Here is a 22,044-nt window from a genome sequence, read left to right as displayed (position 1 = left end):
TTTATATTTTTGTAAGCACTTAAGGAGAGCAGATTTACTCTTTTTTTGTCATACTATTATGAAGCGCGAGAAAAATATTTAATTTATGTGTATTTGAATGATGAATTCGATCAAAATTTAATGCTCCCCACAGATCAGTGCCTGCCGGGCCCCACCCAACCACCACCTGACACCTCGTGCCACCCCACCCCCCTCTTAACTGACCATGGTCAGGCTCATCAGTGGTTTGTTTGTGTATTTGAGTTTTGTCAGACGTTTATCAATCAGATATGATTATTTACGTCTGGACCGACCTTTAACGTCACCATCCGAAAGGTTGCGCCCCTCCCCCTTTCAAAGCTACCATACCCTGATATTTTTTCGGTCGGGAAATTCAGTTATGATCATTCATAGGCTATTTTTATCCCAGTACAGTGTGATGTTTTCTTCGTGATTCTGAATCATCTCCCGTACGATCCCGACGACTGGACTGGCGACTTCAGCTCAGCTAACTTTTATTATTACTGGAAGTGGAAGAGTATCCAAAGCCCAAAGGAAATTGTTTGTATCGATGCCAAGAAGATTGACTTGCTTCAATAGGTAATTATGCAGTATAAGATTAAACAAAAACCAATGAAATAGCTTCGTCGACGATCGACCGTCTCAAATTACCTCGCCCAATGAATGTGCTTCATCGGGGCGAGCGATTTAGTTTTTGTGTAATTCGAACGACTTTGACACAGAATCGTGATCATAGTACCATCGGGTATGTGTGCGTAAGAATTACATGCGCTGTAGTGGTAACGACCTAAATATTCTAGCTTCACAGGGCGTGAAACAGGCCCAAAACGAACAACAACAACAATAGTCATAGCTTCACTGGTTTGTATTCCATCATTTTTTTAAATATAATTTGAATGCAACCCCAGTCTTTAGGAAATCTAATGTTTGTTTTTTAGTTTCTGTTTGATTGATCAAAAAGGAATTCAGTGACAGTGTGTTGTGAATTGTGCTGATTTTCTGAAAATGAATTAGGGCCTAGGCCCCCTAGGCCTATTAAAATTTAAATTAAACAAGTAAAGGCTTAACTGCAGAATACCCCGACACTGCTCACTACCCAATCGTTGGTCAGCCAACACAACGATGTCAAGACCTATAGCTATAATACTAATTCAATGGTATATAGCCTAGATATATCCATACTATTATATACGTACATGCATTACTGGTACTACTACTACTACTATACTACGTACGTACGTACGTATGACGGTACGTACGAGCAATGCATCCAGGCCATACGTAATGACCTTTGCCCTTTGACTACTACTAGAGCTATAATTAAACATCGTTGGGTGCGCTGCTAGCCAACGACCCACGTTGTGACAGTACGGACGGTGCAATATAATATTCAAAACATCGCTAGCCAACGACCAACGATGTGACGGTGCCATGTAACATTTAAAACATCGTTGGCTAACCATGGACCTATAGGTCCATGGGCTAACCAACGACCCACGATGTGACCGTGCAATGCAACATTCAAAACATCGTTGGCAAGCGTTTCAAAGTATGGTTTCACAAAACAGTTTAATATATGCATATCCTGGTTAGTGAGGTGATCGATGTCATTCACTCTCTATTTCTTTTGTATTTTTTATACATGAAATATTTTCATTTTTTCTTCATTAAAATATGAAATAAAGTTTTAATTCCCATTGAAGGAATTCAATGGGAATTGAATTCAATGGGAATTGAATTCAATTAGGGTTAGGGTTAGGGTTAGGGTTAGGGTTAGGGGTTAGGGTTAGGGTTAGGGTTAGGGTTAGGGTTTAGGGTTAGGGTTAGGGTTTAGGGTTAGGGTTAGGGTTAGGGTTAGGGTTAGGGTTTAGGGTTAGGGTTAGGGTTAGGGTTAGGGTTAGGGTTTGGGGTTAGGGTTAGGGTTTAGGGTTAGGGTTAGGGTTAGGGTTAGGGTTAGGGTTAGGGTTATATTCACATCGTTGGCATCGCCGGCAATGTTGGCCTCTACAACAGGCATATTCACATCGTTGGCATCGCCGGCAATGTTGGCCTATGTAAGATACATTCACATCGTTGGCACTGTTGGCATCTACTACAGGCACCAACACATCGTTGGCATCGCGGGCGCTGTTGGTATATACATACTAAACATACATTCACATCGTTGGCATCGCCGGCAAAGTTGGCCTATACTTACTAAAGATACATTCACATCGTTGGCATCGCCGGCAATGTTGGCCTCTACTACAGGCATATTCACATCGTTGGCATCGCGGCAATGTTGGCCTCTACTACAGGCATATTCACATCGTTGGCATCGCCGGCAATGTTGGCCTATGTAAGATACATTCACATCGTTGGCACTGTTGGCATCTACTACAGGCACCAACACATCGTTGGCATCGCGGGCGCTGTTGGTATATACATACTAAACATACGTTCACATCGTTGGCATCGCCGGCAAAGTTGGCCTATACTTACTAAAGATACATTCACATCGTTGGCATCGATGGCAAGGTTGGCCTGTACTACAGACACCAACACATCGTTGGCATCCTGGCCGGCGCTGTTGGCCTATACGTACTAAAGATACATTTACATTGTTGGCATCGTTGGCACTGTTGGCATCTACTACAGGCACCAACACATCGTTGGCATCGCGGGCGCTGTTGGCCTATACATACAAAAGATACATTCACATCGTTGGCATCGCGGGCAAGGTTGGCCTATACTACAGACACCAACACATCGTTGGCATCCTGGCCGGCGCTGTTGGCCTATACGTACTAAAGATACATTTACATTGTTGGCATCGTTGGCACTGTTGGCATTTACTACTACAGGCACCAACACATCGTTGGCATCGCGGGCGTTGTTGGCCTATATATACCTGCTAAAGATACATTCACATCGTTGGCATCGAGGGCAATGTTAGCCTGTACTCTACAGTACAGACACCAACGTATCGTTGGCATCGCGGGCAATGTTGGTCTACATAGGAAACTACAGATATGATCGCATCGTTGGCATCGCGGGCACTGTTGGCATGTACTACAGACACCAACACATCGTTGCCATGGCGGGCAATGTTGGTTTACATAGGCAACGTACTACAGATATGATCGCATCGTTGGCATCGAGGGCAATGTTGGGCATACTCGTGATATAGGCCCCGCTCGAGAAAAAAATTGTAATCGATCATACCTCAATATGATTTTGCCCAATGGTGGCCTGTACTACAGACACCAACACATCGTTGGCATCGCGGGCAATGTTGGTCTACACATACTACGGAAATATACACATCGTTGGCATCGCGGACACTGTTGGTCTACATACTACAGAACACAGATATAGATCGTTGGCATCGAGGGCAGTGTTGGCCTGTACCGACTACAGACACCAACACACCGCTACCATCGCGGACTGTGTTGGCCTACACGTACTACGAAAATATACACATCGTTGGCATCGCGGGCAATGTCGGCCTACATACTACAGATGCACACAGATATATATATAGATCGTTGGCATCGCGGGCAGTGTTGGCCTGTACTACGGACACCAACGCACCGCTAGCATCGCGGACTGTGTTGGCCTACACGTACTACGAAAATATACACATCGTTGGCATCGCGGACACTGTTGGTCTACATACTAATCGCGCGCGCTCGCATCGTTAGCGTTACAGTGCAGTCTGAACACTTAGAATCTATTCAAAAAATACTTGTAAGTTGTAAATCATTCAATTATTTATTATAGCTGATTTTCTGATTTGATAGCTTAAGTACATCGTTGTGCGTTGGCTCTCCAACGATAAGGTAACGCAGTGTCCGGGTATTCTGCAGTTGTTCCCAAGTAAAAATTCTATTTTTTTTATTAATGTTAGAATTTATTGAAATAATGTTTGCCTGATCAGGCAAGTGAGTTTGAATTATAATAGCCCATGTGCCGTGCACAAGATAACCACTGGCACGGCACTTGCAATAAGTTTATTCGTCTTGTCTAAAATTAGAAATAGATACCTATTTAAATTGAGATAAGCTTTGGATATGAAACTTACCAAACGATATTAAGCCAATTTCATTTCCTCTCTGTCTTTCTGGTACTTTATATCGATGATTTTGCTTGATGTCGAAGCAGGCATGGAGCTAGACCAAAAGCTTCGGTCTCTGTTATGTTGGTTGTTCAGCTGAACTCCGTTGGCTACACTCACCAAATACAGAGACCGAAGTTCTAGCGCGATCTGTACAGGGGACTCAATGGCCATATGTTTATGTGTATTAAGTTCGGATAAAACAGGGCAGTGAAGTTGCGCGACAGCCGAGGTAAGTCATTGTTTTTGTTCCTTTTAACTTGATTTTCCCCGTTTTTTGGCAATTAATGCCAAGAGGGAATATTAATTTGCATTTCGGTCGCGATAATTTTCAAAAGTTTGATTCATTAAAAGACAAAAATTGAAGAGCCCCGACGGGGGGATTTTGCATTGTAAGTCCCCTAATGGTGGCTGCACGATAGCGAGCCGTCTGTGTACGAGGAGAAATTAAAAAAAAAAATGTTAAAAACTCCTCGAAACAGACGGCTGCCAGCTGTCTAGCATGGAGCTCTGGACTGTGAAGTCATCACAGTCACCAGGAAGCGAAACAGGATTGTACACCAGTACAAACTCAAAGATGCTATCCTTACTCCTGTAGAAGCAACAAAATATCTTGGTGTCACTATCACATCAGACCTAAAATGGAACAGTCACATCAGCAATGTTTGTCAAAAGGCTAACAACACCCTTGCCTTCCTACGAAGAAACCTGCGAGTAAACTCTCCCAAGTTGAAAGCTACAGCATACCAATCACTCGTCAGACCTTTGGTGGAATATGCATCTACTGTCTGGGATCCATCAACCTCCAAGAACATCCACAAGCTTGAAATGATCCAACGCAGAGCAGCTAGATTCACACTGAATCGATATCACAATACATCAAGTGTGTCATCGATGCTGCAGGAGCTAGGATGGACATCCCTTCAACAACGACGGGAAATCTCTCGCCTTGTGATGTTCTACAAGATCCACAACGAGCTTGTCCCATTCAACTCTGATGCATACATCACCAAATGTACTAGATCAACAAGAGCTGTTCACATTCAAGGATATCTCATGCCACAATCACGGACCCAACAACATCAATGCTCCTTCTTCCCCAGAACCATCAAGATGTGGAACACTCTCCCAGTAAATGTTGTGACAGCCCCATCAACCGAAGCCTTTCGTCTGCAACTGACGAAAGGCAACAACAGCTAGATCCATACCTGTTTTTACTCGCACCATGTATATATTTGGCACATGCACTTTACCCTTGTGACACACACTTCACCAAGTTCTGCAAGAATCTTCAGGATTGAAGGAAGCAGACTACAAAGAAGAAGAAGAAGAAGAAGAGCTAGACAGCTGGCAGCCGTCTGTTTCGAGGAGTTTTTTAACATTTTTTTGTTTTTTAAATTTCTCCTCATACACAGACGGCTCGCTAGCGTGCAGCCACCATTAGGGGACTTGCAATGCAAAATCCCCCCGTCGGGGCTATTCAATTTTTGTCTTTAATGGATAAAAATTTTGAAAATTAACGCGACCAAAATGCAAATTAATATTCCCTCTTGGCATTAATTGCCAAAAAACGGAGAAAAATCAAGTTAAAAGGAACAAAAACAGTGACTTACCTCGGCTGTCGCGCAAATTCACTTCCCCGTTTTATCCGATCTTAAGTACATAAACATATTGCCATTGAGTCCCCTGTACAGATCGCGCTAGAACTTCGGTCTCTGTATTTGGTGAGTGAAGCCAACGGAGTTCAGCTGAACAACCAACATAACAGAGACCGAAGCTTTTGGTCTAGCATGGAGCTAGACAGCTGGCAGCCGTCTGTTTCGAGGAGTTTTTCAACATTTTTTAATTTTTTTAATTTCTCCTCATACACAGACAGCTCGCTAGCGTGTTGCCACCATTAGGGGAGGTACAATGCAAATTCCCCCCGACGGGGCTCATCGATTTTTGTCTTTATTTCATAAATATAGGCCTATATGAAAATAAATGGACAAATATGCGAATTAATATTCCCTCTTGGCATTAATTGCCAAAAGCGAGGGAAAAATAAAGTGAAAAGGAAAAAAAACAGCGACTTACCTCGGCTGTCGTGTAGCTCCTAGTTCACTCCTTCATCCGAAGTCGATATAACACACAAACATATGCCGTTGGAAGAACTTCCGGGTCAACCGCGTATCAAAACCATTGGCCACTTTTTCATGAATTATTCATTACCAAGATGGCTGCCCACTAGTCCGAGTCGCAAGTGTCAACTTTCAGAGTTAATCCCCTGATTGCCAGTTTTAAAGCGGGAATTTAGGGTAAGAAACTGTCGTTACTTATACATTTTCAGCTATAGGTGCATATGTATGAACTTTTGGTGGAAAATATCGCGGTATCGAGGAGAAAAACAAGAAATTAGCGGTGGCCATTGAGCCCCTGTACAGACGACGGTTTAACTTCGGTCTATGTATTTGGTGAGTGGAGCCAACGTAGTTCAGCGGAACAACCAACATAACACAACAGAGACCGAAGCTTTTGGTCTAGCATGGAGCTAATTCGCTGGTTTTCTCTTTACGCACAGAGAGGGCGCGCGATATTATTTGATAAACTTGCTTGTTTACGTCAGATATGCTGTACTGCTGGTTGCGTTCTAGGCGCTCCACATTTTTTTTCGCTGTTCAGCGTTATTTTATGATGTAGCGCCATCAGCGATTATACGTGAGATGCAACCTGTTGATTTTTTTGGTACAATTTCCTATTATGCGCCGACGACTTGAATCTAGACTGTTCGATAGGAAAAATTTGCATTTTGATTGTTGTTTGCGTAATTTCCACCGCAGTATTAAGGATCGGACGGAGTGTCTTGGCTGAGATTTGGAGGTAAGCGTTTAAAATCCCTTTTTATAAATACGCTCGAGCACATTTTAAAAATTAAATTAAATAATAAGATTTAGATTAATAAATTTAGTATATTGTGAAGATTTTGGCGTGTTTCATTCTCTCACATTCGTGTGATGAATGAAAACGTCAAAATTCATTATGAAATGACATGCGTTGTGCGAGGTTAGTATAACTAACCTTGCATGCTTGTGTGAGTGCCCTGGTACCTGTGTTGCAATTGTAGTTCGTAGTATGCGTCACCTGTGTTTTCTCTTTTTGCTTGTAATGTAGGTGACCAAACAGTCATACCAAGCAGATAGACTCATACAAAAAGAGATCCCAAATTCCAGTGACATAACAACGAGAAGCCGTCATCATGCAGGCTTTGTTTGGGAAAAGAAAGACGCCGGAGCAGATGCTGAAGCAGAACCAGAGAGCTTTGAATAAAACGATACGAGAATTAGACAGAGAGAGGACTCGTATGGAGCAACAGGAGAAGAAGGTTATAGCTGATATCAAAAAGATGGCAAAGCTAGGCCAGATGGTAAGAAACAATAAAGATCCTCTATTCCTCTTCCATAAAAAAAATGATTAGTCCCAAATTTTCAGCGATACAGAAAATGGGAAAAAAAATCGTTGAATTCTGGGAATTCCCAGAATCTCATTGAAAACGCAAGTTTTCTGTTCAACATATTTTAAATACAAAATACTGTAAAAAGTGAATATCATAAGTTTGATAAAGTTTATTAAATTTTTTCTAAAAATATTTTCCAATATGGTATTCCAAATGTTAAGAAATGGAATACAATTTGGGGAACTTTTGTCACTATTCTCAAAATATGCTATTGTTGTTTGTTGTCCAGAATCGAATCGTTCATTCTGAAAAGTAGATGTAACCTCATAATGGATTACAGCACTAATAGTGTATCCTTTATCTTCTTTTAATCTAGCCAACAAATCATGCACATGTAAGATTTTCTCATTTATCTGAATTTTTGCAAACTTTTCTCTTTCAAAAAAAAATCTGAATTGTCATCAGGATGCAGTGAAGATCATGGCTAAGGATTTAGTGAGAACAAGGAACTTTGTCAAAAGATTTATCTTGATGAAAGCAAACATCCAGGCAGTGGCATTGAAAGTACAGACGTTACGATCCCAAAGTGCTATGGCTAACGCTATGAAAGGTGTCTCCAAGGCATTAAAAACAATGAATTCTAAGGTATGATCAAGTTAAAGGAGAAGTTCACTCTGACAATAAGTTCGTTTCAATAAGAGCAGGAAAATTTATAAAAATGCTGGTGTAGGTTTGGTGAAAATTCATCAAAGAATATGAGAATTATGAATTATCATTTGATTTAGTGACGTCACAGATGAGGGGCTCCTTCATATGAAAATAAAAACAAAACATTTTTTCAGAAATGTGTAAAGCGATATTATTTGTGCAGAGGATGTACCATTAAACACATCATTTCATACCCTCTTCTATAAGAAAATATTTGTATTCATCATATATTTAAGAAATTGATTTTATGGAATTTTTATTACATGATTTATGGGAGAGCTGCTAGCATATGACATCAGCAGTCAAAAAAAAAAAAAAAATCATAACTCTATGTGTTTTGATCTATTTTCATCAAACCTATGCCAATATTCATCTCCATTTTTCTGATTTAATTAAAAGCAACCAGGTGAACTTCCCCTTTAAATAAAAGCAGAAATAATAGAAAAAACTTATATTAGAGCACAATAATGTCTTTGACATTTTGACTTAGAAGAAGCATATAACACATGTTTTGTTTATTCTTGTCTTGAAATTGCTTTGACTAATAGAAGGTCAGCTTTGATGCATGATTACCTGTATTTCAGAAAGTTTGATGAAAATCCCTCAAAGATGAACTTAGTTACGATCTTTTTTTTTAGATTAAAATTTTTTATGTCAAACGCAAGCAGCTGAAAAATATTGCTATGTTAATTGTTATTGATGGAATTAATTCCCATCATAGATGCATCATAGATGCAAGAAAACGTATGTGATAATGTATTTGCACAAGAAAATGATTTCAAACTCTTTGAAGAAATGTTAGTTTATATGAAATTAATATTACATAACATATCTAGGGGAGCTGCTGTAGCAGCACCTGAATCGGAAGCCTAGCTCAGCCGGGTAATAATAATAGCAGGGCCCGCTGGGAGAACCGTTTTTGGAACTGAAGTGGCTCCCCTGCGTAAATATACCGTTATTATTATTATTTATTATTATTATATTATCATCCTAAAATAAATTTGCTAAAAGCTGTCATTGGTATGTTTCTATCAAACCAGATGCATCGTTTATTCCATGAAAATTGTACAATTTTAAACTAAAATGAGATTTTAATATTTTCTTGAAACAGATGAAATTGCCTCAGATAGAGAAGATAATGAGGGAGTTTGAACGAGAATCAGAGATCATGGATATGAAGGAAGAAATGATGAATGATGCAATTGATGATGTCATGGAAGGAGATCAAGATGAAGAAGAGAGGTGAGATACTAAAACATTTTACACTCATGTAAAAGGTCAAGTCCACCGCAGAAAAATGTTGATTTGAATCAATAGAGAAAAATCAGAGAAGCATAATGCTGAAAATTTCATCAAAATTGGATGAAAAATAAGAAAGTAATGACATTTTAAAGTTTCGCTTATTTTTTGCAAAAGAGTTAAATGCACAATTTAGTTACATAATGTCCCTCACTATTTATTTTGTTTTTTATTGTTTGAATTATACAATATTTCAATTTTTACACATTTGACAATAAGGACCAACTTGACTGAACCATAAAATGTTAAACAATAGTAGTTCCCCATGATCAGGGCAAAATAAAACTTTGTTTCTCAGGACAATGAGGAGAAAATTAATAAAGTATTTCATATTTCATATAATGAAATACAAAGGAAATAGTGAGTGAGTGATGTCATCAGTTCCTTCATTTGCATACCGACTGGGATGTGCATTTAACTATTTTGTGAAATTAAGCGAAATTTAAAAATGTCATAACTTTCTTATTTTACATCCGATTTTGATGAAATTTTCAGTGTTGTGCTTGTTGGATTTTTCTCTTTTTATTCAAATCAACGTTTTGTTGGGGTGGACTTGTCCTCTAACCCTATCTAGGCCGGGGTATTTTGGGAGTTCATATGGCCAGGGGGGGGGGGGGACTCCCAGGCCCCCCTTTAGATCTCAGCCGTCGAAAATTGGCACGGGGGTTGTCTGGGACATAATCTACAAAATTGTATAGTAATTTTTGACATACGAATTGCTATTAAGTGATTATGCTAATTTATGCGTAATTAGTATGCAAAATCATACTTTTTCCTGTAACTCCCTAAATAAAGCTCCAAATATTCTAATTTTTGGTATAGAAACTCTTTGAGGTGTTCTTAGCAAGTGTACATGAACAAATTTGCGATATCAAATCATTTTCTTATGTATTATATTGTTTTTTGCAATTTCTTATGTATTTCATTGTTTTTTTTTGCCTTTTTTTTTTCATTGTTTTTTCGATGAAATTTGTTGGGGACTCTTCTGAGATCATAAAAAGAAATAAAATAAATACATTTAGACCAGCAAAACTAAAAATAATCATACATATATGATTTTTGGTTGAAAACACAATTTGCATTGACTTTGTACACAAAATCACGTTTTTGAGCAATTTTTGGTCTGACATGCACTTACATAATGTTGCGTAATTTCGGAACCACGAACCCGGCTGATGCAAAATTGGTCTCAAAAGTTGCGCAAGACTTGAAAGTAAAAAGTCAGCGAGCGGCGCGGTCAAAAAATTTCGCGCGGCGAAAATATTGCGCGAATCGTTGAGGGGGGGTCTCCGAGGCCCCCCGCCCCCCGGCCTAGATAGGGTTAAAGACCGACTGTATCAAATGACCACTTTCCACAAATTTGGTTTATGATTGGTTGTGATTGATAGAATCAATCACAAAACTTTGTAAAATGGGCCGTAGTGTTCCAACTGGACAATATTTTAAAGACAATATTACATGAATAACATAAATTTTAATTTGTTTAATGAAAGTAAAGTATAATTAGACATGAGTACATATGTGTCATTTCTTTATTTGTCTTAATACAAGGGGTGTACAATAACTCTTACTGTAGGCAGCAATGATGTATGTTTATTTTGCTAATTCAGGTTTATAATGTTATATTTGTATACTAAAAATTGAAGCACTTTTAACTCGACAATCCCGCCAAATGAATATGCAATTGCAATCAAAACCTTGTGCTTTCAAACACCTTTGATTGGGTTTAAATATCTATATGCTTTTAAAATGCATTCATTAAAGTAATTCTCTCTCTTTTCTTCAGTGATGCCATTGTGTCTCAAGTCCTTGATGAACTGGGTCTGTCATTATCAGATGATCTAGTTGGTAAGAAACTCTTAATATATATCTAGGGACCATTTCATTATGCTGCTATGACTTTATGCTCGACTGGTGACCCTTTCGTAGGAGCCAAATCAACACCATTGAAAATCTGGTTTATATCATTTACCATAAGAAAAGTTCATCAGTTATTCATAAAGTAACTTAGGAACAGCATTATGAAACACCCACCAGGAAGCCATTTTTAAAGCTGTTTGCAGGTTTGATTACTTTACTTTACTTGTGCTTAATGACATATCCCCATGCAAATGACTTAGCGCCTAAGAAGATGTTCCAGTTGTTTGTAAAATGGTTGAGCAGTCTCCTGTATATAACAACACATTCTGTGTATAATAAAGATATCCATGATGATAACGAAATCTCTATTGACATTGTACATTGTAGGTATCCCGACCACAGGAGGAGCCCTCAATACCAAGAACAAGGAATCCGGTAAGGTACCCGTTGCTGAAGGAGTAGGTGATGCTGACGCTGATCTTCAAGCTAGACTTGATAACCTTCGGAGAGAATAGAAAATACCAGGAAGCAAATGGACTTTACACAGCCTTTCAGAGCGGCATCCTTCAAATGCTTTCGCTGAGCAAGGATGGACAATTTTAGGAAAGAATATAGAAGTCAGAAACTTCAGATACTTTCAACAGTATGTATGTCTGACCCACCAGGCACAGATCCAGCCGAATTAGACACATTTCAGGGGTCATATTGTTTTTATACAATAGTGGGCCTCTCAAAACTGTTATGTCTAAAACCCCTATTCCACAGAGAGCTTTGCAAGACCTCTGAACGACTGCTGTAAGACCAAGAAACTTGCTTGATCTATCAAAGGTCTTTCAATAAAATTTCAAAGATCTCTCAGGTCTTCCACGCTTCCTGATTGATCTTTCAGTGGTGTCCATGATCTCCAAAACTGTTTGAAATGCTTCAAAAGAGTCTTTTTGCAGCCTTTCAGGAAAATTGTCTTTTGATGCTCTCTCAACGGTCTTTCAGGAAAATGGTCTTTTGATGCTCTTTCAGCAGTCTTTCAGTGGTCTCTTGATGAACTTTCAAAGTTCAAATTAGTCTTTCCATGATCTTTTGACAGTCTCTTTTTTGTGGAGATTGCTGAAAGACTCATGAGAGATCCTAGAAAGATCATTGAAAGATCACTGAAAGAAGTGAAAGTCCAGGTAAAGTCCATTGAAAGAATCTTGAAAGATCACTTGTTGCATAAAAGATCTCTGAAAGGCCATTGAAAGATCTTTATAGGACTAGTCTAAGCCCAGTAAGACAAGAAGTACCAATCACTTTTTTGGAGTACTTTGAGGGTCTTTCAGAGCCATTCCACAGAGATGACAAATTTCAGTGATCTTGGAGACTTGTAAGACCTTGCCAATTTTTGGTGTTTCAAAGGTCCTTCAAAGGTCTCCCTTTTTGTGGGATGTGGGCCTTAGTTGGCTGGATCCTCACCTGTGACCCACTATATGTGAGAGTTTCCTGAAATGTTTCAGCTCTGTTTTGTAGGTTATATGAAAAGATGTAATGCTCTCAAATTATCATAGCATGAGTGGTTTTTCAAGTGAAGAAAGAATGGAGAAAAATAGGACCAGTCACACAAAAAAGTTGTTACCTTATGGAATCTGCTTTCAGCTTTTTATTGGGAGAGCACAGACTTAGTAATCAATAACAAAATCATGATAAGACTGATGCTAACTTGCAAGAGATGTTTTCAATTCTTGGGAGAGAGAAGAGTTTCCAAAATGAAACGGGGGGCCTGTTGCAGATTAATAAGCATTTAAATGCAACTAAGAAAATCAAATGCAAGTCTCGGATACTCGCTTGTGATTGGTTAAAGATCAAGTTGCATTTGATGTTTATAATGTTTGATTACAATTCTTTTTGCAAGGGCTCCATGGCTCTATTAAATGAAAGTAGCAATGAGCTTGTAATGACCAAACATGATCTTCTAAGTTTACCCTCAAGAGACTAAGGGCTGATTCAGCTCCCTTTTAACTTTTAAAAAAGGTTTCACAAAAAGCTCTCACCGTTATGTTTAATGACTGTACTTCGAGTTTTGCACAAGTTTTGTGATGCCAGGCTACGTGGTTCTGATGTTATTGAACATTGAAAAAAATAATAAAAAGATTTTATTTTGAGACCTCTTTTTTTTTTAAAGTAAATTGGTTTGCTATTAAAAACTACAAGGAATTACACACCATGTGTAGCATCCACCTAGAGTCACATTGAACTCTTTATGAAGTAGACTTCAGATCTCTAAGTGATTCCACAAGGTTTGTTAATATGAGAGAATGGAATGGTATTAGATACTAGTTCATGATGTGAGATATGCCTAACTTTTTCATGAAGCAGCATCCAGGTTTCGATCTTATTAAAGCAAAGAATGTTAATCATAAAAACATGTCATACATTAGCTCTTGATGCGATATAAGGATCTGTTTTCTTTCGTTTTGTTTGTACTCTTTCAGTTGATAATCCTGAAGAATCTTTCAAGAATCATTCAACTCAATGTTACCCTTATCCTATTTAAAAGATCTATTGAGATACAGAAATGCCAAATCTCAGTCTACTTTGCATTTGATCTCATTCCACATCTTCTAAGACCCTGTTCTCATTTCATTCCTAAAACTAGTTTAATGGAAACTGTTAAAGGACAAGTCCACCCCAACAAAAAGTTGATTTGAATAAAAAGAAAAAAATCCAACAAGCATAACAATTAAAATTTCATCAAAATCAGTTGTAAAATAGGAAAGTTATATTTTAAAGTTTCGCTTAATTTCACAAAACAGTTATAGGCACATCCTGGCTGGTATGCAAATGAGGAGACTATGATGTCATCCACTCACTATTTCTTTTGTATTTTATTATATGAAATATGAAATACTCTTCTTTTCTCCTCATTGTCAAGTGATACAATGATTATTCCTCCCTGAACATGTGGAATTACCATTGTTTAATACTATATGGTTCAGTCAAGTTGGTCCTTGTTGTCAAATCTATATAAAAAAATGAAATATTGTATTATTCAAACAATAAAAAACAAAAGAAATAGTGAGTGATGGTAATCATCGACTGACTCACCTAGTTGTGCATATCACTGATTTGTGAAAAATAAGCGAAACTTTAAAATGTCATAACTTTCTAAGTTTTCTTATTTTACATCCGATTTTGATGAAATTTTCAGCACTATGCTAGTTTGATTTTTCTCTATTTATTCAAGTCAGCATTTTCCTGGGGTGGACTTGACCTTTAACGTGTAATGGGAATGCTCGAAGTGGTCTTTGAAGAGATCATAAGTGGTTTTCCTCACCAGTTAAGAAAATAATGTGTGGTGGACTCAATTAGTGGAGGTTGAAGATTTATTTTTGAGGATTTTACTCTTATTACTGTTTGTGAAATTTATTATTCATTCATTTTATTTATATCCGTTAAATTCCTTCTTTCCTCATATGTGGTCTGTTGAAAGTTATTCTGTAAATATTTAGTCATGGTTGCCTTTGTAAATTATGATTTTATATGAACTTGATGAATCTAATCATTTTATATGATGTTACTGATGTGGAATTTACAGCTGAAAAAAAATGTAGTCTATAATGAAAAACTAACGCATTGGTGTAAAATGCATTATGATATTCCATATGAAGAAAGCTGGGCTGTAGAACATGAATTTTGATTCTTTATTGCACAAAGAAAATAGAAATTAATTGCAATTGTATGAGTGAACATGCAAAATTTCATTGCTATTATATTGCTATAAATTATGCAGACTTCCCAAGAAGGACATATCATACATAGGCCTAGGGTGCAAATTCACAAAGCTATTTCAAATATATAGTCTGAAAATCAAAAGTGGATTTTCTGCATTAATAACAGATCTCAGATAACGTACTTGTAACTAAGGTTACAGCATTAATGAGCCTTTGGACTGTTTCATGAATTTATTAATTCTATTTGAAGAAACCCGAAAGGGAACTAACTTCAAAGAGCTAGCCTTGAAATTAGCTTTGGTAATTACTTTTTTAAGTGATCACATTAAAAAAAAATTTAATCATTAGAAAGATTACAATACTTGTAGTTTAAAAGTGCACTGCTGAAAGTGAGAAAGATTTATATTTATAAAGAGATGATATGTATTATTAAGTCATTGAACTTGTATCGCTATAATAAGGAAAATATTTACATGTATAGTATGAAATACTTTTAAAAAATATCAATTTTCTAGTTTGAGTTCATTGTATTAAATGTATTTGTCCTAATCGTTCTTGCATATATGTTTTTGAAATGTTAAATACAAAAGACATATAGATAATGTATGATTTATGTTTGCTGGAAGTTTGTGCTGCAAGCTTTATTCTGGTTTGTGAGTGCAACTTCTAAGGACAGTAAGAGAAGTACATCTTATCAAACAGCTGAATTTAATGAAAAAGAGATAAATCAATCAAGCGTAAAATGGGAGGGGGGTACAAGACGTGAAAATTAGGGGGGGCTGGAAAGACTCGTCATGGAAGTCAGGGTCCATGCCCCCCCCCCCCTCTGTACACCAGTGGGAGATGTAAAAACAAGGAGCTTTCAAAAGATAAGGGAAAGTGAGAGGGGGAGAGAGAAGCCCGGGGGGGGGGGGGGCACTCAGTATATAATGCATAGTGGGTATGTGCCGCAGAGGGGACCCCCATTTTTACACTCAAATTTCCGTTGCAAGGCATAGCATTTTTGTCTTATTGAGAAAAAAAACAAAGAAAGCCGCTTCAAAGCATAGATCTTATCGAGAAAAATGAAGAAAGAAATCCGCTCCAAAGCTTCGCATATTTTCCGTTACGACGTTCCGATATGCTACAATGAGCCGCAATTTTGGTGAAAAGCGGCCGCAGAGCGCTGTCCGACCATCGCATCTGCGCTAGCGCACCCGGCGCCCGTGCCACCGGGCTAGCTGCATGCACGTATGCCCGTTCCATAGGGATGAATACGCAATCAACACAGGTGACCCGTTCCAAGGACCCCCGTTTTCACAAACATTTGTCGTTCCGAAGCCCGTTCAGAGGACCCTGCTTTTTACAATAAGCCCGCTCCAAGGCCCCCGTTTTTTGTCTCGCCCGCGGCACATACCCACTACTTTTTTGGTCGAGTGCCCCTCCCCGGGAGAGAAGTAGGATATGTTTGGATGTTTAGCAAGGAGTGATGGGTACATTTTAAGTGTGATGTTTGCTGCTGGGGGGGGGGCGTCAGTGTATTTTTTTTATGCTGGTGTTTGACTGCTTAAGGCGATGACCCCGGGGGGGGGCACTTACAATGAGTGAAGCCAACGGAGTTCAGCTGAACAACCAACATAAGAGACCGAAGCTTTTGGTCTAGTGTTTAGGGTGCTTTTCGAGACCCCATGGTTGCGCATGGTATCCACTCGTCAATGGAAGTGGCCCCCCCGGGGCGATGACAAAGTAATTTTCAGAATTTGAAAATATTTTTTAGGACCCCAAAAATTTGAGCCTTATTTGATGTGTAAATCGGAAAGCTGATAACGACCTCTACGCCGTTCCTTGTTGTTTGTTGTGATCGATGTGATATATACCGCGCGTGCTATGCTGAGCTGAGTCTTCGAAGAGTTTTGCGCGATCCGAGCCGAGAGTCAAGTCAAAAGAACATGTAAGTTTGGTAGTAAACTCGTATTCATCGTATTTATCTTATTTGACTGTAGATAATACTCATAAGATGCTAGTTGTGAGGTGTATAAGACATATCATGATTTAAGAACTTTAATATTTCCTTCAGTAAAAAGTAAAAATTAGTAGTCGCACCACTCACGCCTCATCACGGAAACTCGATCGGCCGAGGCTGGACTGCGCTGCTGCTGCCTTGGGTTGCCGCTCAGATCAGCTCCTCCGTCGCGTCGGCTACGACGTACATGCTCGGAATTGGGAGACCTGTTGCGAGAACTAACTGTTAGATTCAACATGATCGTGCGAATCTTGGGCTTACTTCAGAATCATCGGCCTTTGTATTTCTCAAATCATGATCGTGGGCTTACTTGTAATGACCAAACATGATCTTCAAAGTTAACCCTCAAGTCAAGAGACTAAAAAAAAAGGGCTGATTCAGCTCCCATTTAACTTTAAAAAAGGTTTCACAAAAAGCTTTGGTCTCTTAGAAAATCCGAGAGTGGAGCCAATGCTGGAGTTCAGCGGAACAACATTTATTCTGCTGCACTCTGACTCTGTTGCTCCACTCACCGATTTTCTAACTCGATCTGTATACAGGGACTCCATCATCCATTGCCATTTTATGCCATATAGTTCAGATTAACCAAGGAAGTGGGAGTTGCGCGACAGCCGAAGTAAGGCACTGTTTTTTCCCCTTTTAAATTTAAGTTGTTTTTTGGGGGGTTTTGGTGCTTTTCAGGCCAAAAGGGAATCTTTATTTTGGTCCAGTTCTTTTTTATATATTTTTTAATCAAATAAAGACAAAAATCAATGAGCCTGGGGGATTTTGCATTGTTAACCCCCTAATGGTGGTACGAGGAGAAAAAAAAATAATGTTAAAAAACTGCTGTCTTTAGTTTAACTTTAGATCAAATAATATCCAGTGATAATGTCATGAATCGATTGACACTTCCATTGACAGGTGGATACCATGTGTGAGTGTGACCAAAATAAAAACTCATAAAAAAGGATCTCGTTTTCAAGATAGGGCACGTTACGTATGTAACGTAATAAGGGTGTCAAAAGCACTGAAATAATGGAAAAAGGGTACATATTTCACTTGAAAACTATGTTTTTACCTACGGTCCTTTTGCGCGGGTATAAAAAGGCTAAAATTATGGATGTAGATTTTGCCCCAACACTAGTCTACGTGTTTAGATTCCAATTTGAGCGAGGTGGGTGGGGTGGTACTAAACAAAGTGAAAGTAAAGGTAAAGCCGATGTCCATGATCACATCCATGACATAACAAGATATTGTGTACTTGATTAGGGGGTCAAATTAGGAAATACTTGTCAAGGGTACCGTTTTGTTAGTAATAGACTCTATTTGTTAAGGGTAGGGTTTCACACGCCAATACTTGTTAAAGGGATGCTCCGGGCTGAAGATATTTATACATGTATCTCAATAAATAGGCCTAGAGTAAAATTCACAGAGCAAAATGCTGAAAATTTGATAAGAATCGGATAACAAATAAAGCTATTGAATTTCAAAGATAATATGCATTATTCCGGTGAAACAGTTCGAGGCATTTCTTCATGATATTCGATCATTAGGTGGGCTGTTGATGTCATATCCCCACTTGTTCTTTTGTATTTCATTATATGAAATTAGGTTTATTCAAAATTATCCTACATCAAGAATTTTGTATTGACAACTGATTAAGTGCAAATTATTTGCTGCAACTTATTTCATAAAAATGGAGACACATTATTTTCACATTTATGAAAAAATGAAACAATTATGATTTCATGTAATAACATAAGAAAAAGGAAAGTGGGGATGTGACATCATCAGCCCACCTAATGCATATTCATAAAGACAAGACATGCCTAGAACTGTTTCTACGGAATAATGCAAATCGTTGAAATTCAATAACTTTGTTACTCGTTATCCGATTTTGATGAAATTTTCAGCATTTTGCTAAGTGAATTTTACTCTATTGATTTAGCTATAAATATTTTCAACCCGGAGTATCCCTTTTAATAACGGGTGCATTTTCAGAACATGGAAAATACTTGTTTAGGGTGCTTTTCGAAACTCCATGGTCACACATGGTATCCACTCGTCAATGGAAGTGCCCCCCCCCCCCGGGACTCTATAAAGTCACGGAAGAAGAGGATGGTGGCTCTGCCTCTGGACTGAAGAGTGAAGTATGGTTGATCAATCACACGACTTCAGTCATGAATGAAGTTTACGTTTTTTCGTTGCAAACTTTGCTATTTTCATTTCATTGCAAAGTTTGTACTTGTTAGTCTTGAACTTCTTGAAGTTTGTAATTTTCGTAAACTGCAATTTCAGTCATAAAATTCATGATTTTCATTTAAATTGCAGAGTTTGCGACTTTTTTGCACACTTTATATTAGTTCAAAAAAAAAACCTGGTTTTGTTTTGATTGGTTATAAATGTCCTTCATTCTTTATTTATTTTCCTCCTTTTTTATCATTTTTTTTTTTTTACTTTTTCCCTTTTTACACTCTAACTTTGATATTCAATAGTGCCATTTCATGGTCTTTTTCCTTTATTCTATAAAGGAATAATTTATATTATTTGGAAAATAAAGTTAAAGAATGAAGTAACCATGGTTATAAATACAAAAGTTATTATACATTGTAAATCTTCTGATCTTTCAATGATTATTCAGTAGAATTGGCTATAAATAGACCCAAAATGTTATTTATTTTTGGCTGCCATTTTTTTCTTCTCAATTTCCCGAATTTGGGGATGCGGTTTAATAATCATGGCCGTGGTTTATTTTCCGGAAAATACAGTATTTTCTTTGTTTCTTAATGTTCAATGTATTTTCTTTGTATGTTTAAATCTGATGTTAGATCTATTCATAATTTTCAAATGTATTCTAGATATTTTTGGTAAAAAATACATTCTTCCTTTTTTTGTGTGGATAAAGTATTTAATAGATTGTGACATCAGTACTGTTTGGTTACTTTTGTTCCATTGGTATTTCAGATTGTAAGCAGAGCATTCAATGACAATCAGAAAGACTGATGGTAGCATAAAATGGCTACTGAGAGTGGAACAGGTGATTCCTTATCTTATTCTAAGGAGATCAACAAGAGTGCACAGGAAAGTTTAATACCACTCACAGAAGACTTGGCAGAATGGCTCTCAAGGGTGTTGGGTAAGTCAGATAAGAGAGGAATCTGGAGTTTCTGGAGAAGAGAAGTCATTCTAGTAAAATATATTCCTTAAATTACATTGTTGAGTATCATCCTAACTTCTAACATTACAAAAGGGTACTAGTGCCTCTTTTCATGTGTTGATTTTTTTTTCTCTCAAAATTTGAAGTATGAATACAGGTCTATAGATATTTAGCCAGGCATTGGATTTTGATACTTTTTTTAGGACAAGATATAGATTCTACTGATCACTTTTTTATTACAGCACACGTGCAGAAAAGCAAAAGGCACAAAAATATCAAAGACCAGTGAAAAGGCATTAAGACCAATCACTTTACCTTTATAGATGGGGCCTACTGCTTTTCTTTTTATTTTCTTCAAATTGTCCCTTTTAACACATCTAAAAATGTACATGTATATATCCGATATCAGAAAGCTATGTACATGTAGTCCATTCAAAGATCATATCTGGAAATATTCAGCCAATTTCATACTATGGAAGTGGTTTTATGTAAAAAAGAATCTAAAAAACATGAGGATTCTTTTACTTTCAAACAAAGAACAGTTATTTTGTATGCTATTGGTGATAAACTGCAAGCTCAACATAGCCTTGGCTATATACCAATAAAGCATATTAGGATTTCCATGAAATTTGAACATTCCGAATGACAAAATTTTCCTCAAAATAATATCCAATACTGTCACAGTTTTGTCCACTACATTGTTCAATCACGTGATAATGTTTTTAATCTTTCAGATGTCAGTGTTGAAGTTGACACTTTGATGGATTCATTAGACAATGGTGTATTGCTTTGTAAACTTGCTCAGTTAATACAAAGGAAAGCCATAGAATGCCAAAGGACAGGACATAAAATCAAAGATGTAAGTTTGACAAAAGGTTGATATATTTTGCTAAATTGGTGATCATCTACAATTCTACATATATGTAAATAATGATAATAAAAATGGACAACATCAGGTAGCCACTACAGAACTTTCCAAAAACTGTTCTACCCTGATTGGGCCCTGCTCAATATTATGACTTTATTATTACGCTTGCTTTAGCTGAACTGCTTAGGCATTCATGCATCCAAGGAATTCCGTTCTCTTGGGTATCCATTTCCTTGACCTGGATGGAGATTGGCAAATTTAGATAAATGTCTTTCCAATAGGCGTGATTGCGTTGATGGGATTCGAATCCGAAAAAATTCGCTTTAATCTCCGTAGCCCATTTCCCATATTGAGTAATTTCCAGTAAGGCTCTATGCATTTCATTTGATATTTACTTGGGCTATAGCAGACCTTGCCTGGTCTTCAAACAATGAACTTTTTATAAACTTAAGTTTTATTTTGACAAAGTGAAAAAAAACAAGAAGACAAAGTGGAAAACTGGATTAATAGCCTAAATTATGTTTTAATAGACGTAGTGGGTATTAGACAGAGTGAAACATAGGTGAGTTTACTATCCTAGAAGTTCATATAGACCAACTCAAGTAAACATAAACCTTCATTTCAACCAGAAAGTCAACAAGTCAACAAATGTGGAGCGTTGTGGCCCAGTGGATTAGTCTTCGGACTTTGAAACAGAGGGTCGTGGGTTCGAATCCCAGCCATGACGTAATTTCCTTCAGCAAGAAACTGATCCACAGTGTGCTGCACTCAACCCAGGTGAGGTAAATGGGTACGGGTAGGAAGTAATTCCTTAAAAAGCTGTGTGCGCTATGAACGCCTAGCTTAGCCGGGTAATATAGGAGCGCCTTGAGCACCTAACAAGGTGGATATGTGCGCAATATAAATACCCTATATTAAATCAATTCAATGAAATT

The 22,044-nt window shown here is 37.8% G+C and overlaps 2 protein-coding genes across 2 annotated transcripts in view; both read left to right on the top strand.

Annotated features, from left to right (window-relative positions):
- The first annotated feature begins 389 nt into the window (after window positions 1-389).
- LOC135157834 (charged multivesicular body protein 2a-like) lies at window positions 390-15,607 on the top strand. The gene is made up of 6 exons (XM_064114828.1): window positions 390-579; window positions 7,247-7,499; window positions 7,995-8,174; window positions 9,349-9,479; window positions 11,323-11,384; window positions 11,784-15,607. Exons 2-6 carry the CDS (start codon window positions 7,332-7,334, stop codon window positions 11,909-11,911), a joined length of 669 nt encoding a protein of 222 aa, XP_063970898.1. The 5' UTR covers window positions 390-579; window positions 7,247-7,331; the 3' UTR covers window positions 11,912-15,607.
- A 1,122-nt stretch (window positions 15,608-16,729) lies between these two features.
- LOC129282512 (growth arrest-specific protein 2-like) overlaps window positions 16,730-22,044 on the top strand; it is a 14,043-nt gene continuing 8,728 nt past the window's right edge. The window contains exons 1-3 of the mRNA XM_064114834.1: window positions 16,730-17,030; window positions 20,049-20,220; window positions 20,976-21,100. Of these exons, the coding sequence (XP_063970904.1) occupies window positions 20,100-20,220; window positions 20,976-21,100 (246 nt within the window). The 5' untranslated portion in view covers window positions 16,730-17,030; window positions 20,049-20,099. The remainder of the gene's footprint in view (window positions 17,031-20,048; window positions 20,221-20,975; window positions 21,101-22,044) is intronic.

Source organism: Lytechinus pictus, unplaced genomic scaffold, assembly GCF_037042905.1.
Source record: "Lytechinus pictus isolate F3 Inbred unplaced genomic scaffold, Lp3.0 scaffold_20, whole genome shotgun sequence".
Lineage (NCBI taxonomy): Eukaryota > Metazoa > Echinodermata > Echinoidea > Temnopleuroida > Toxopneustidae > Lytechinus > Lytechinus pictus.
The sequence above is the reverse complement of the archived record's forward strand: the minus strand, read 5'-3'. Positions and strand labels throughout refer to the sequence as shown.